Here is a 17,377-nt window from a genome sequence, read left to right as displayed (position 1 = left end):
GGGTCCACAGGCGTGTGTCATGGCACCTATGTGGTGTGTGTTCACGGGCAGCTTCGATGCAGTCACACACAAGCCTTCAGCATGAGGTAAACGCCTCTGTTTGCTCAGGTGTGTCCATTTTCTCATTCTCCTGCTCTTCCTCCTGCACCGCCATCACCCACAAAACAAATTCCGCAACTCCCTGACAAATAGGAGATGTGGAGGAAGTGTGTTTGATGTGCTTGTCCGACCGCCATGTTTGCGTTTGATGTTGTACAGGTGAGCTGTCCGAGTGTTTGATTCAGCAGGAGAAGAAGAGCTCAGTAACTGATGACACACAAGCTCCAACCGTGTACTCGCCAAACACAGGGCTCTATTACACACATGCATTTTAATATTACGTGCACACTGTGAAACTTTCAGATGTGTTGGCAAATACACTCCTATGAGGTTAAACTGCAAGGTTTTTTTCTGAGCATCAGGAGCACTTTCTTGGCACTTATTTCACGATAGGAGGAATTGATAGTTTTTAACATATTTATTTATTTTTTTTAAAGTACTTTTTTTTCAGTTTTGCATTCTTTGGGGGTGCCCAAACTTTTTCGCATGAAGGGCCGAACATCAAATATTATTATGGCCGTAGGCTGAAAGTAAATATACCTATTTTACATTAAAGTTGCCATGCGTAATTTCCTAATTTATTTAATAACATTTCAAAATAAATAGGAAATGTTACTTTAAATTGTATTATTTAGTGCAGTATAACTTTTAAAATGATAACTTATAACAATAAAAAAACGACATTCACATTTATAACACAGTGGGGTTCAATGCTAAATACACTCGTCAAACAGAATATGCCTTGATTTGCTTACCATGCATTGTCGGGTGACGGTATGTACGTTTAAACAAACAAAATCTGACTAATTTCCACCATTTAATTGAAACATTTAATTTCAGTTAGCTTTTAACAATAAAACAAACAAACAAAGGATTACATTAAATTTGAATGGATAATCTCGAAACCATCCCCATCATTCTCTGCACGGGCCAACTTTGGCCTGCGGGTCCTAGTTTGGGCATGTCTGTTTTAAGGGATAGTTCACCCACAAATTTAAATTCTGTTTACTTACCCTTGACTTGTTCCAAGCTAGTTTGACTTTCTTTCTTCTTTTGAACACAGAAGAAGATATTTTGGAGAAAGCTGGAAACGTAACTATTTACTTCCATCGTATTTCTTAAATGAATACAGGTTTTCAGTTTTTTTTTAATTATTATCTCTTATCTTTTGTTCAACAAAACAAAAAAGCAGGTTTGGAACAAGCCAAACATGACTATAGTTCTTGAAACATTTCTGTTTATTATCATTTTTTGTAAAAACCTATATTTGTAATAATATTCAGTATACTGGCAGGACAATTAAAGAGGGTCCCATGCTTATTTTGTCTAGTCTCATATATAAATCTTGAGAACCTATAGTATATTTTTTAACACTTAAGAGAAATATTCTTTGTGGTTCTCTGCAGAAAAAGCTGAGTGTCTGGAAGCATGTCATACACCGATCTAAACGGTAAAAAATGCTGGGTTGCACACGATCGATTTGTGTTGAAACAATATGAAAACATTGTTAATTTATTAGATTTATACAAATTCAAGTAGATTGAAAAAAAAAAACTGCGGTGACATGGTGGCACAGTGGGTATCACAGCAAGTAAGTCACTGGTTCGAGCCCCAGCTGGGTCAGTTGGCATTTCTGTGTGGAGTTTGCATGTTCTCCCCATGTTCGAGTGTCTATGGATGTTTCCCACTACTGGGTTGCAGCATTGAAGGGCATCCACTGTGTAAAACATATGATGAATAAGTTGGCGGTTCATTCTGCTAACATAAACATAAATCAATTAAGTTGTACCCCCCCCCCCCCCAAAACAAAAAAAGAATTGCTTTGTTTCAGCTCATTTTATATAAGTAGTTCGAACAAACAGAATGTCAAAAGTGTGTAAATGTGTTGCAGCTTCCCTCTTGTCGATCAACTACAAACTGTGATATACAAACAAAATCATACTACTTTAGCGCCGTTTTCCATCATGTGCTGCAGTGACTTCCTTACCCTGAGTGAAGCACATCGATGGGCGTGTTCTCACTGGTCTGTTAACATACACTTTAAACCATGAGAAGTCACCATGCACTCAAAAAAATGCTGGGTTTACAGTTGCACAAAAACAATTTCAATTTCTGAAACCAAATTTTTTCAGTTTTGTTTTTTAAAGAAACACCGTTGTGTGTGAATATTTTTTAGCACTTGATTTGGGATGATTTGCAGTACAATTCACCTCTTACAATAACACTGAATGCGAAATTGCATGATATCTCCCATTTAAGGGTGGCTGTGCTCTTATTATTCAGCAACAGATATACAAGAAAACACATCAAGTTTGTACAACAGAATACATACAATGTGACAAATTTTAATGTTTTGTTCTGCTTAGAACTATCGGACAGACTGTATGCACGTCTTTGATGTAAGCAGAGGACTGTTAGCTTGGTTTGAGCGATTGTTTGTTTGTGTCAACGCACAGCCAATTTCATTAATCTGTGCATTTTAGGTTAGAGAGAAAAGAGTCTCACTTAGGCTCATCTGTGTAGTCGAATGGGTCTGTCTCTTTTTTTCTTTGGAATTTGTGAGCGCCTTGATGTATTTGACATCTGCGCGACAGGCCACTGCTCCTCAAGACTAGCCCTGAAACTGTGCTGTCCAGACCAGCTGTGTGTGTATGTGTGTGTGTGTGCGTAGGGTTGTGTTTGCACATCAGAGCAGCCAAGCATTGCCACTGGCAGAAAAAAAAACGCACACAAACACACAAATCCACTGTCCTTTTTTAATACCCATCGCTTCTGTCACGAGATAAGTTTTGACACCAACAATGAGTGCGTGTCAAGTTGTCAATTTTATCTCTCCCTCTCTTCCTTTTACGCGTCCACTTTGTCTCATTCTAGCCCTGTTCCTCTGCCTTATTCTTCCCTTCCCGCCATCTCTCCCAGGCCTTTAAGTCAAGCCTGTCCATGAATAGTGCATGTTATTTTGTTTTGTAGATTTTTATTTGACAGTCTGTGTGTCCTTTTTTTTTATTCTTTTGGTTTATCGAAAACATCCAGACGAATCACATCTAGCACCGAACACTCCTAAGTGTATTTTTTTTCTCTTCTTCTCTAGAGTCTCCTTATGCCGTTATTGCAAAACCTTGCAGTAACTTTACCAGTTATACAACCCTATTTCCACTCACGAACACATCCGCACACTCTCGCACGTGCAGCCGTGTCCTTTCTCAAATCAGGACGTAACCTTTTTAATGCTGTTACTTTAATGTTATTAACAGGACATTTTATTTTACTCTAAAAGTCAAGACCCATTTGGGCGAAGGCTGACTCACAAAAAGCCTTTCCCATGTGAAACCACTGCCATTATTAACATGGCTGAAATGTGAAACTCGGCCTCCGTAAATGTCAGGGAATAGAGGGCATATATATGGCCCTCTTTCTGCGTTAACGTCTCTGCCGTGCGTCTACGTTCTTAAGGGAACAGCGTGGGCATTCTGCAGGCCTGCTTGACGGGGGTCCCGGGCGTGGAGGCTGGATCAGGGTCACTGATGTAACACTCTCGGCCGTCCCACCTGAGCAGGGCAAGAAAAAGCTGTTTCTCTTGCACCTGTGGTGAAGATATAGAGGACGTGTGTGTATGCCGGAGTGGGTGCACTTGTGAAATTTATTTGGGTATCAGAGTTTTACGTCGGTTGCTGTTGGATTTACAGGTCAGAATGGAATGCAGGCCAATGAAACGCTCTTTGATGAGCAGAGCAGGTTGAGTTTTAACAGACGAGCACCACATAGAAGGCCTTAGTTTATGTGGCTTTGTGAAGCCTCCGCTAGAGCTGTAAAAACCAGAGCTGCCCATGAACAGGAGCACTATGGGACGGCAGCTGAGCATTCTGGGAAAATGCCTGTGACTAGGGGCATGCACTTTTAAAAGTGCATGAACTTTTCATAGTTGTGATATAAATGCAGCTATTATCGGATTTCTGCTGCTTTATGACTATTTTTGCCTGTTATATATGTATTTTGATGACACGGTGGCTCAGTGGCTAGCAGTCACCTCACAGCAAGAAGGTTGCTGGTTTGAGTCCCGACTGTTCTAGTTGGCATTTCTGTGTGGAGTTTGCATGTTTTCCCCGTGTTGGCGTGTGTTTCCTCCGGGTGCTTTCGGTTTCCCCCACAGTCCAAATACATGTGCTATAGGAGAATTGAGTAAACTAAACTGGCCGTAGTGTATGTGTGTGAATGTGCTTGTGTATGAATGTTTCTCAGTACTAGGTTGCAGCTGGAAGGGCATTAGCTGTATAAAACATATGCTAGATAAGTTGGTGGTTCATTCCATTGTGGCGACCCCTGATGATTAAAGGGACTAAGCCAAAAAAATGAGTGAATGAATGAATAAATAGTTGTATTTTGTGGTAACCATCTGAGAATGGCCATCTGAGAACCATGTCTGGGAATGGCTGTAAGCTGTGACTCTGTTCATAATATAGTAGAGTATTTAATAACTGTCACTATCCTGTATTTGGGATTTTTTTTGTTTTCAGTAAATTTTATTATTATGGTGGCTTGAAAAGCCAGCATACTGTTATCTATCTTAAACTTATTATTATTATGGTGGCTTGAAAAGCCAGCATACTGTTATCTATCTTAAACTTATTAGGCTGGCTTGTGCAGCAAGCCAGACTACTGTTATCCTATTTAAACTTATTATTATTTTTTTTTTTTTTTTTATTATTCTTCTTCTGAGACTAAATTTCTAACTCTATCTCCTCCTAGAGCTTTCAAGCTATGACCACCAAACTCGCACCAGACCTCCGAACTATTCGGACTCGGATTGCTATATCTCCTCAGACTGATCCGACTTTCGGTTTTCCGAAAAACGTCCCGGGACCACCGAAAAAATCCCATAGGCTTAACATGGGGGCAAACTTTGTGACCTCATAACTCTGCGTCAGAATTTCACACAGACTTCTAACTGGGCTCATTTAACTCAGACTACCTAACTGCCAATAACTGATGAACTTTAAACTTTCTAGCCACGCCCTAGCAACCACTTTTGGACCCTAGAAACTGTCCCATAGACTTCCATTGCAAATGATGCTCATTGACTTTACATTGGATCAAACTTTGCGAGCTCATAACTCTGCATCAGACTGTCATAAAGACTAATGGCTGAGCTCATTTAACTCAGTCTAGCCAGCAGCCAATCACTGATGGCCTTTTAACTTTCTAGCCACACCCTAACAACCAGATACTGCACCCTAGCAACTGTCCCATAGACTGCCATTATAGAGGCCCAGATTGATATCGTCCTGCTGCAGTGTTATAGAGACATGGGGGTTGTTTTTAACTGTTCATACTGGCAAGAAGCTTTGATACATCATCAGTCTAAGCTGTCAATCAACTCCATAGCAACAAAACAGACTAACCTAGCAACGATATAACAGCAGCTATATCTCAGTATCAGAACATCGTAGAGAAGCGGGGGTTGGCTTATTTGACTCATGCTAGCACACCATAAATCCTGTATGGTTCACATGCTGGCAATGACTAGCAACATGCTAATTCATGCTGGAATCATGCTAGTAACATGCTAATTCATGCTAGAATCATGCTAGCTACATGCTAATTCATGCTAGAATTATGCTAGTAACATGCTAATTCATGCTAGAATCATGCTAGTAACATGCTAATTCATGCTAAAATCAGGCTAGTAACATGCTAATTCATGCTAGAACGATGCTAATTCATGCTAGAATCTTGCTAGTAACATGCTAATTCATGCTAGATTCATGCTAGTAACATGCTAATTCATGCTAGAATCATGCTTGTAACATGCTAATTCATGCTAGAATCATGCTAGTAACATGCTAATTCATGCTAGAATCTTGCTAGTAACATGCTAATTCATGCTAGAACGATGCTAATTCATGCTAGAATCATGCTATTAACATGCTAATTCATGCTAGAATCATGCTAATTCATGCTAGTAACATGCTAATTCATGCTAGAACGATGCTAATTCATGCTAGAATCATGCTAGTAACATGCTAATTCATGCTAGAATCATGCTAGTAACATGCTAATTCATGCTAGAATCTTGCTAGTAACATGCTAACTTGTGCTAGAATCTTGCTAGTAACATGCTAATTTATGCTAGAATCATGCTAGTAACATGCTAATTCATGCTAGAATCATGCTAGTAACATGCTAATTCATGCTAGAATCATGCTAGTAACATGCTAATTCATGCTAGAATCATGCTAGTAACATGCTAATTTGTGCTAGAATCATGCTAGTAACATGCTAATTCATGCTAGAATTATGCTAGTAACATGCTAATTCATGCTAGAATGATGCTAATAACATGCTAATTCATGCTAGAATCATGCTAATTCATGTTAGAAACATGTTAGTAACGTGCTAGTTCATGCTAGAATCATGCTAGTAACATGCTAATTCATGCTAGAATCATGCTAGTAACATGCTAATTCATGCTAGAACCATGCTAATAACATACTAATTCATGCTAGAATCATGCTATTAACATGCTAATTCATGCTAGAATCATGCTAGTAACATGCTAATTCATGCTAGAATGATGCTAATAACATGTTAATTCATGCTAGTAACATGCTAAATCATGCTAGAATCATGCTAGTAACATGTTAATTCATGCTAGAATGATGCTAAAAACATGCTAATTCATGCTAGAATCATGCTAATTCATGTTAGAAACATGCTAGTAACATGCTAATTCATGCTAGAATCATGCTAATTCATGCTAGAATCATGCTAGTAACATGCTAATTCATGTTAGAATCATGCTAGTAACAAGCTAATTCATGCTAGAATGATGCTAGTAACATGCTAATTCATGCTAGAATGATGCTAGTAACATGCTAATTAATGCTAGAATCATGCTAGTAACATGCTAATTTGTGCTAGAATCATGCTAGTAACATGCTAAATCGTGCTAGAATCATGCTAGTAACATGCTAATTCGTGCTAGAATCATGCTAGTAACATGCTAATTCATGCTAGATTTATGCTAGTAACATGCTAATTCATGCTAGAATGATGCTAATAACATGCTAATTCATGCTAGAATCATGCTAGTAACATGCTAATTTATGCTAGAATCATGCTAGGAACATGCTAGTTCATGCTAGAATCATGCTAGTAACATGCTAATTCATGCTAGAATCATGCTAATAACATGCTAATCTATCTATCTATCTATCTATCTATCTATCTATCTATCTATCTATCTATCTATCTATCTATCTATCTATCTATCTATCTATCTATCTATTTATCTATTTATCTATCTATCTATCTATCTATCTATCTATCTATCTATCTATATATCTATCTATCTATCTTTTCATACTTTTTAAAACTATTACCAACAGACTTTCACAAGCCAGCCTCAAAGTTTGTCCTCAAACTTTAATAATCTAGTTATTATTCTTCTTCTTCTTCTTCTGAGACTAATTTCTAAGTGTATCTCCTCCTAGGCCTTTCAAGCTACATACTTCAAACTTTCGTCAAACCTTCAAACTGGTCTGACTCGGGTTGCTATATCTTTTCTAACTGATCCGACTTTGGGTTTTCCGAAAAACGACCCAGAAAAATCCCAAAAGTCCCATTGACTTAACATTGGGTCAAACTTTGTGAGCTCATAACTCTGCATCAGACTGTCCTACAGACTTCTAACTGGACTCATTTAACTCAGTCTAGCCAGCAGCCAATAACTGATGACTTTTTAACTTACTAGCCACTCCCTAGCAACCACTTACAGCACCCTAGCAACTGTCCCATAGACTTCCATTGTAAAAGACTCTCATTTACTTAACATTGGATCAACCTTTGTGAGCTCATAACTCTGCATCAGACTGTCCTACAGACTAGAGTCTGGCCTCATTCAACTCAGTCTAGCCAGCAGCCAATCACTGATTACCTTTAAACTTACTAGCCACTCCCTAGCAACCAATTTCAGCACCCTAGCAACTGTCCCAGAGACTGTGACTAGCTATTCTAACACACGCTAACAGTTTTAACATCCTACTGACATGCTAATCTTGCTAGAAAGGTGCTAGCAACACGATAGTGACATGCTAGTCATGCTAGTAACATGCTAATTCATGCTAGAATCATGCTAACAACATGCTAATTCATGCTAGAAACAAGCTGATTCATGCTAGAATCATGCTAGTAACATGCTAGTTACATGCTAATTAATGCTAGAATCATGCTAGTTACATGCTAATTCATGCTAGAAACATGCTAATTCATGCTAGAATCATGCTAACAACATGCTAATTCATGTTAGAAACATGCTAGTAACATGCTAATTCATGCTAGAAACATGCTAGTAACATGCTAGAATCATGCTAGTAACATGCTAATTCATGCTAGAAACATGCTAGTAACATGCTAATTCATGCTAGAATCATGCTAGTAACATGCTTATCCATGCTACAATCATGCTAGTAACATGCTAATTCATGCTAGAATCATGCTAGAAACATGCTAATTCATGCTAGAATCATGCTAATAACATGCTAATTCATGCTAGAATCATGCTAGTTAAATGCTAATTCATGCTAGAATCATGCTAGTAACATGCTAATTCATGCTAGAAACATGCTAGTAACATGCTAATTCATGCTAGAATCATGCTAGTAACATGCTAATTCATGCTAGAAACATGCTAATTCATGCTAGAATCATGCTAACAACATGCTAATTCATGTTAGAAACATGCTAGTAACATGCTAATTCATGCTAGAAACATGCTAGTAACATGCTAGAATCATGCTAGTAACATGCTAATTCATGCTAGAAACATGCTAGTAACATGCTAATTCATGCTAGAATCATGCTAGTAACATGCTTATCCATGCTACAATCATGCTAGTAACATGCTAATTCATGCTAGAATCATGCTAGAAACATGCTAATTCATGCTAGAATCATGCTAATAACATGCTAATTCATGCTAGAATCATGCTAGTTAAATGCTAATTCATGCTAGAATCATGCTAGTAACATGCTAATTCATGCTAGAAACATGCTAGTAACATGCTAATTCATGCTAGAATCATGCTAGTAACATGCTAATTCATGCTAGAAACAAGCTGATTCATGCTAGAATCATGCTAGTAACATGCTAGTTACATGCTAATTAATGCTAGAATCATGCTAGTTACATGCTAATTCATGCTAGAAACATGCTAATTCATGCTAGAATCATGCTAACAACATGCTAATTCATGTTAGAAACATGCTAGTAACATGCTAATTCATGCTAGAAACATGCTAGTAACATGCTAGAATCATGCTAGTAACATGCTAATTCATGCTAGAAACATGCTAGTAACATGCTAATTCATGCTAGAATCATGCTAGTAACATGCTTATCCATGCTACAATCATGCTAGTAACATGCTAATTCATGCTAGAATCATGCTAGAAACATGCTAATTCATGCTAGAATCATGCTAATAACATGCTAATTCATGCTAGAATCATGCTAGTTAAATGCTAATTCATGCTAGAATCATGCTAGTAACATGCTAATTCATGCTAGAAACATGCTAGTAACATGCTAATTCATGCTAGAATCATGCTAGTAACATGCTAATTCATGCTAGAATCATGCTAATAACATGCTAATTCATGCTAGAAACATGCTAATTCATGCTAGAATCATGCTAATAACATGTTAATTCATGCTAGAAACATGCTAGTAACATGCTAATTAATGCTAGAAACATGCTAGTAACATGCTAATTCATGCTAGAATCATGCTAGTAACATGCTATTTCATGCTAGAATCATGCTAGTTACATGCTAATCCATGCTAGAATCATGCTAGTAACATGCTAATTCATGCTAGAATCATGCTAATAACATGCTAATTCATGCTAGAAACATGCTAATTCATGCTAGAATCATGCTAATAACATGCTAAATCATGCTAGAAACATGCTAGTAACATGCTAATTCATGCTAGAATCATGCTAACAACATGCTAATACATGCTAATCCATGCTATAATTATGCTAGAATCATGCTAATTCATGCTAGAATCATGCTAGTTACATGCTAACTTATGTTAGAATCATGCTAGTTACTTGCTAATTCATGCTAGAATCATGCTAAAAACATGCTAATTCATGCTAGAAACATGCTAATTCATGCTAGAATCATGCTAATAACATGCTAATTCATGCTAGAAACATGCTAGTAACATGCTAATTAATGCTAGAAACATGCTAGTAACATGCTAATTCATGCTAGAATCATGCTAGTAACATGCTATTTCATGCTAGAAACATGCTAGTAACATGCTAATTCATGCTAGAATCATGCTAATAACATGCCAATTCATGCTAGAAACATGCTAGTAACATGCTAATTCATGCTAGAATCATGCTAGTTACATGCTAAACCATGCTAGAATCATGATAGTAACATGCTAATTCATGCTAGATTCATGCTAATAACATGCTAATTCATGCTAGAAACATGCTAATTCATGCTAGAATCATGCTAATAACATGCTAAATCATGCTAGTAACATGCTAATTCATGCTAGAATCATGCTAACAACATGCTAATCCATGCTATAATCATGCTAGAATCATGCTAATTCATGCTAGAATCATGCTAATTCATGCTAGAATCATGCTAGTTACATGCTAATTTATGTTAGAATCATGCTAGTTACTTGCTAATTCATGCTAGTAACATGCTAATTCATGCTAGAAAAATGCTAGTAACATGCTAATTAATGCTAGAATCATGCTAATTGATGTTAACAACTGCCTAGCAACCACTCAGAATACTTTAGCAACCGCCTAGCAACAACCTAGAAACATGCTAACATATATGTACTTATCTATGCCGACTGTTTCAAACTTCATAAAAACTGCTTCAGTTGTTTACACTTTAAAACGACTTCAAACTTTTAGACTCGGCTTTTCAAGCCACCATAAAGTTTGTCCTCAAACTTTAATATCTAGTTCTTCTTCTTCTTCTTCTTCTTCTTCTTCTTCTTCTGAGACTAATTTCTAAGTGTATCTCCTCCTAGGCCTTTCAAGCTACATACTTCAAACTTTCGTCAAACCTTCAAACTGGTCTGACTCGGGTTGCTATATCTTTTCTAACTGATCCGACTTTGGGTTTTCCGAAAAACGACCCAGAAAAAACCCAAAAGTCCCATTGACTTATCATTGGGTCAAACTTTGTGAGCTCATAACTCTGCATCAGACTGTCCTACAGACTTCTAACTGGACTCATTTAACTCAGTCTAGCCAGCAGCCAATAACTGATGACTTTTTAACTTACTAGCCACTCCCTAGCAACCACTTACAGCACCCTAGCAACTGTCCCATAGACTTCCATTGTAAAAGACTCCCATTTACTTAACATTGGATCAACCTTTGTGAGCTCATAACTCTGCATCAGACTGTCCTACAGACTAGAGTCTGGCCTCATTCAACTCAGTGTAGCCAGCAGCCAATCACTGATTACCTTTAAACTTACTAGCCACTCCCTAGCAACCAATTTCAGCACCCTAGCAACTGTCCCAGAGACTGTGACTAGCTATTCTAACACACGCTAACAGTTTTAACATCCTACTGACTTGCTAATCTTGCTAGAAAGGTGCTAGCAACACGATAGTGACATGCTAGTCATGCTAGTAACATGCTAATTTATGCTAGAATCATGCTAACAACATGCTAATTCATGCTAGAAACAAGCTGACTCATGCTAGAATCATGCTAGTAACATGCTAGTTTCTTGCTAATTAATGCTAGAATCATGCTAGTTACATGCTAATTCATACTAGAAACATGCTAATTCATGCTAGAATCATGCTAACAACATGCTAATTCATGCTAGAAACATGCTAATAACATGCTAATTCATGCTAGAAACATGCTAGTAACATGCTAGAATCATGCTAGTAACATGCTAATTCATGCTAGAATCATGCTAATAACATGCTAATTCATGCTAGTAACATGCTAATTCATGCTAGAATCATGCTAATAACATGCTAAATCATGCTAGAATCATGCTAGTAACATGCTAATTCATGCTAAAACGATGCTAATTTATGCTAGAATCATGCTAGTAACATGCTAATTCATGCTAGAATCATGCTAGTAACGTGCTAATTCATGCTAGAATCATGCTAGTAACATGCTAATTCATGCTAGAATCATGCTAGTTACATGCTAATTTGTGCTAGAACGATGCTAATTCATGTTAGAATCATGCTAGTAACATGCTAATTCATGCTAGAATCATGCTAGTAACATGCTAATTCATGCTAGATTCATGCTAGTAACATGCTAATTCATGCTAGAATCATGCTAATAACATGCTAATTCATGCTAGAATCATGCTAGTAACATGCTAATTCATGCTAAAATCATGCTAGTAACATGCTAATTCATGCTAGAAACATGCTAGTTACATGCTAATTCATGCTAGAATCATGCTAGTAACATGCTAATTCATGCTAGAAACATGCTAGTAACATGCTAATTCATGCTAGAATCATGCTAGTAACATGCTAACTCATGCTAGAATCATGCTAGTAGCATGCTAATTCATGCTAGAATCATGCTAGTAACATGCTAATTCATGCTAGAATCATGCTAGTAACAGGCTAATTCATGCTAGAATCATGCTAATAACATGCTAATTCATGCTAGAAACATGCTAATTCATGCTAGAATCATGCTAATAACATGCTAAATCATGCTAGAAACATGCTAGTAACATGCTAATTCATGCTAGAAACATGCTAGTAACATGCTAATTCATGCTAGAATCATGCGAATAACATGCTAATTCATGCTAGAATCATGCTAGTAACATGCTAATTCATGCTAGAATCATGCTAGTAACATGCTAATTCATGCTAGAAACATGCTAGTAACATGCTAATTCATGCTAGAAACATGCTAATTCATGCTAGAATCATGCTAGTTACATGCTAATTTATGTTAGAATCATGCTAGTTACTTTCTAATTCATGCTAGTAACATGCTAATTCAGACTCTGCTTTTCAAGCCACCATAAAGTTTGTCCTCAAACTTTAATATCTAGTTATTTTTTTTTGTCTAAGTGAAGTTTTTCAAACTAATTTCGAGAGGAGCACATGATATGATTGAGCATGGCTGGTCTCTCATCCGTAATCAGTAATAATCCAATCAGATTACAGTAAAGCTTACAATAAATAGACTGATTTCACTCTACTGTCTTATCTTCGTTTTGGAAGAATCTCCCTTTTCACCCCATCACCTCCTTTTCCTCCCTTTACTCAGGAGAGCTCTCGAGACCTACCTAATCTCAGACCTCCTTATATGCTTATTGACCAGGTGGGGAGCCTTGGGCTCATTTATCTCTGAGCTCAGGGCTCTCTCCCAGGACAGCATGCCAAACCTGCTATTAACGCCAAGTATATCTAAGTGTGAACTCTTGAAACCTGAATTTATCTTGACAAACTGTCTAAATTATGCGTATATGACCTTTACTTTTTAAGTGTGAACTCCAAATGTGAAATGACAGTTAAGGAGTTAAAGAAAACACTGATGATGTCCTAAAAAATGACCAATACCCAAAATAAAAGTTTTAAAACAGTTTTTGTGTTTTCTGTCTTTACAGAGGCGGAGGCTTTTACAGGAACTAGGAGAGCAGAGGATTCCCTATCTTTCCCCGACAGACCCAGGATATCAGGACCTGGTTAGAAATTCATACAAACACTTAATACGTTGCAGTATGTTGTATGTACTCCACAGTTCAACTGTCTGGAGTCAACTAGATTTGTTTTATAGAATGAATGCTTTTATTTAGCAAGGATATATTAAAAAAATATAGTGTGCCCAAGATTTATGTTTAAGAAAATAAAGACCCCTCTCTTCACCTTTCTGTTCTTATCAAGCAGCACATCTGTTTTTAACTTTGACAACAAAACCCTCATTAGAATGATTTATGAAGGATCATGTGACAGTTTTGAAACATTGAAGTGAAACATTGAATAGAATTATTATATTATATTATATTATATTATATTATATTATATTATATTATATTATATTATATTATATTATATTATATTATATTATATTATATTAATTCATTTTCTTGTCGGCTTAGTCCTTTTATTAATCTGGGGTCACCACAGCGGAAGGAACGGCCAACTTATCCAGCATATGTTTTTACGCAGTGGATGCTCTTCCAGCCACAACCCATCACTGGGAAACATCCACACACACACTCATTCACACACACTTATGCACTACGGCCAATTTTAGCACACCTAATTCACCTATATCACATGTTTTTGGACTTGTGGGGGAAACGGGAGCAACCGGAGGAAACCCACACGAACATGGAGAGAACATGCAAACTCCACACAGATATGCCAACTGACCTAGCTGAGGCTCGGACCAGCGACCTTCTTGCTGTGAGGCTAACGTGCTACCCACTGCGCCACAGCGTTGCATATTATATTATATTATATTATATTATATTATATTATATTATATTATATTATATTATATTATATTATATTATATTATAATTTTATATTATTTTCTTATTATATTATTATAATTATATATTATATTATATTATATTATATTATATTATATTATATATTATTATATTATATTTTATTATAATTATATTATATTTGCTGTATTAGTAGATAGATTATACAGTTTGTACTGTACAAAACTCATTATGTCTTTGGAACTTTAACATAAATGTAGACCCCCAAAGTAAGTGTGTGCAAAAGCGTACGCTTATGAATAATTACATTGTTCTATATGTTTGTGTCTGTAATCTGACAGTGGGACTCCAGTTATGCGGGTCTAACTTTGCGGCAGTCTGGAACCCTGCCAGAAGGTCTCCATGAGAAGGTTCAGTCTGCTCTGTTAACTCTACAGCGGCATGGATGTCTCCTCCGAGATCTTGTCCGAGTTCGAGACCGGGACGTCTTCACGGCTGTTTCACGCGCTCTCGTGGGTCAGCCGGGCTACACCTACCGTTATCTGGACACTCGTCTGTTCACCATCCCCTGGCACTGTGAAGAAGAAGAAGAGGGCCAGAAAGATGAGAAAGGCAAACCTTGCTGTGACTCCGACCTTAGGGACGCTTGTAAAGCATTATGGGAGCTCAATCAGTTCTTTTGCTCGGATGTAAAGCAGCAGACAAACACAAGAGGTGTCAAGCGTACCCGCAGTGACACTGAAAACAGCGAAGATGCGCCGGGGGAGGGAATGTGCGAAGAGAGTGTTAAGGACAGGTTAGTTGAGGAGAAAAATATAGAGGAGGAGGAGGAGGAAGACAGTGGACAGGGCTGCTCTCATTCCTCACCTCCTTCATCCACTCCGCCAGCTGCTCAGGCCAGCCTGGTTCAGTTTAACGTCACGCTAATCAACTACATGAACCCTGCAGCCATGACCCAGCTGAAGGAAGAGCCGTATTATGGTATGGGCAAAATGGCGGTCGGTTGGCATCATGATGAGAACCTGGTTCCTCTCTCACCAGTTGCTGTTTACAGCTATAGCTGCCCAGCAGAGCCAAAGAATGAAGGTGAGAGGTCAAAAGTGCTCATGTCCCTCACCTGAGACCAGGGGTGGGCAGTACTTATGATACATGTGTTTTAAATACAAAATAGTATTTTGTCATTTGTATTTGATAGGGTTGATGAAAGTGGCTTAATACTTTGCATCAAAATACTATAGTGTCTTGTATTTTTGTATTTTTAAAATACTGTAAAATACTTTGTAAAAAGTTTACACGATTACATCAAAAAATGTGGCCTTTGATTGGTGCTTTCTCAGTTATTTGCCAAGGCTTGAAATTGACTATTACTCTAGGAGCTGATCAGTGCTTGAAATATGGCTGGAAATTATATCACATATAAAGCAAATAACAGACAAGCAGGGGTAGATTCGAGAGCTAGCCAAAATAAGACAGGAAAATAAGACAAACCATATAAAGTCCTACAGTGGCGATACCTACAAAACTTTACTGGCTGTTTCTAATGCCAGTAGCTGATCTGCAGGTGCTCTTTATAGTTCATTACAAACTTTGATATAGTTAATACATATAAGGCAAAAATATTTAATAATATTCCAATCTACAAACTGGTCAAAAACTCCCAAATTAGGTTTATGGCAGCAAAAACAGATAGCAATTTTTTTTATAGTGTGTTTTAAAGTTTTGATTGTGTGTTTTGAAGAGTAAAACTACTATAAAAAAAACATAATTTATGGAAATGACTAAAACTGAAGATTTTAGTACTTTTCAGAAATCGTGATTTTACATTGATTATTGAAGATTTTAATTGCAAAAATTCTGAAACCTAAGGGGCTCTTTTTTACCAATCTAGGCACAAAGTCTGAAGCGCAGGGCGCAAATGCTTTATAGGCGTGTCCGAATCCACTTTTGCTATTTTAAGGACGGAAGAATACTCTCTGCAGCACGGCGCATGGTCTAACAGGGTTGAGCTTTATTCTCTTAATAAGTTCTGGGTGTGTTTTGAGAACAAACCAATCAAAACCTCATCTCCCATTCCCTTTAAGAGTCAGTTGCGTCGCGCCATGGTACATTTGCTATTTACATGGCAGATGTGGGAAAACCTAAACACTTCACTAGTGAGAAAACAGTTAAACAGCATCTGCAGACATCGATTAGCCTACATTATTAATTTCGTTTGTTAAGTGCAAAGAATTGTTTCAAAACTATTCCTAAATTCAGTTCTAATTTCCAGCAAACAAATAATTGAACCATAGTAACGAAGTGTGGTCAAACAACTGAGTTATATCCAAATACACATGCTATGCTCCGTATGGTCCAAAACCTGACAGGTGGACAAATCTAAGCTTGTTTTTAATAAAACCAATATAAATATGGATATAATGAATACTACTACTACTACTACTACTACTACTACTACTACTACTACTACTACTACTACTAATGCAAATTGTAATGAATAAACTAAAAAAAGCCCCCTGAGATGAAGAAGGTATCATCCCCTGAGATGATGAAGGCAGTGGTTTTTATATTTATGTAGAAAGTAATATTTTTATAAATATTTCAATCCTTTAATTCTTTTTCATTTGTAAAGATATTTGTGTATTGCTGTACATCCTGCGTGTATTAAGCAATGTGTAAGCGAGGCACACAACTAATGCGCTCTGCGCTGGACTTTAGACCTGCTTTCAGCTGCTCTTATTAAACAGTCTATTTTAGTTCCTCAAAATAG

At 37.2% G+C, this 17,377-nt stretch overlaps 1 protein-coding gene across 2 annotated transcripts in view; it reads left to right on the top strand.

Moving 5' to 3' along the window:
* Nucleotides 1-17,377, top strand: part of fto (FTO alpha-ketoglutarate dependent dioxygenase) — a 238,346-nt gene that overhangs the window by 35,326 nt on the left and 185,643 nt on the right. For both annotated transcript variants that reach the window (XM_056461782.1, XM_056461781.1), the window contains exons 2-3: nucleotides 13,762-13,839; nucleotides 14,952-15,696. In XM_056461782.1, the coding sequence (XP_056317757.1) occupies nucleotides 13,762-13,839; nucleotides 14,952-15,696 (823 nt within the window). The remainder of the gene's footprint in view (nucleotides 1-13,761; nucleotides 13,840-14,951; nucleotides 15,697-17,377) is intronic.

This window comes from Danio aesculapii, chromosome 7, assembly GCF_903798145.1.
Source record: "Danio aesculapii chromosome 7, fDanAes4.1, whole genome shotgun sequence".
Taxonomy (NCBI): domain Eukaryota; kingdom Metazoa; phylum Chordata; class Actinopteri; order Cypriniformes; family Danionidae; genus Danio; species Danio aesculapii.
The sequence above is the reverse complement of the archived record's forward strand: the minus strand, read 5'-3'. Positions and strand labels throughout refer to the sequence as shown.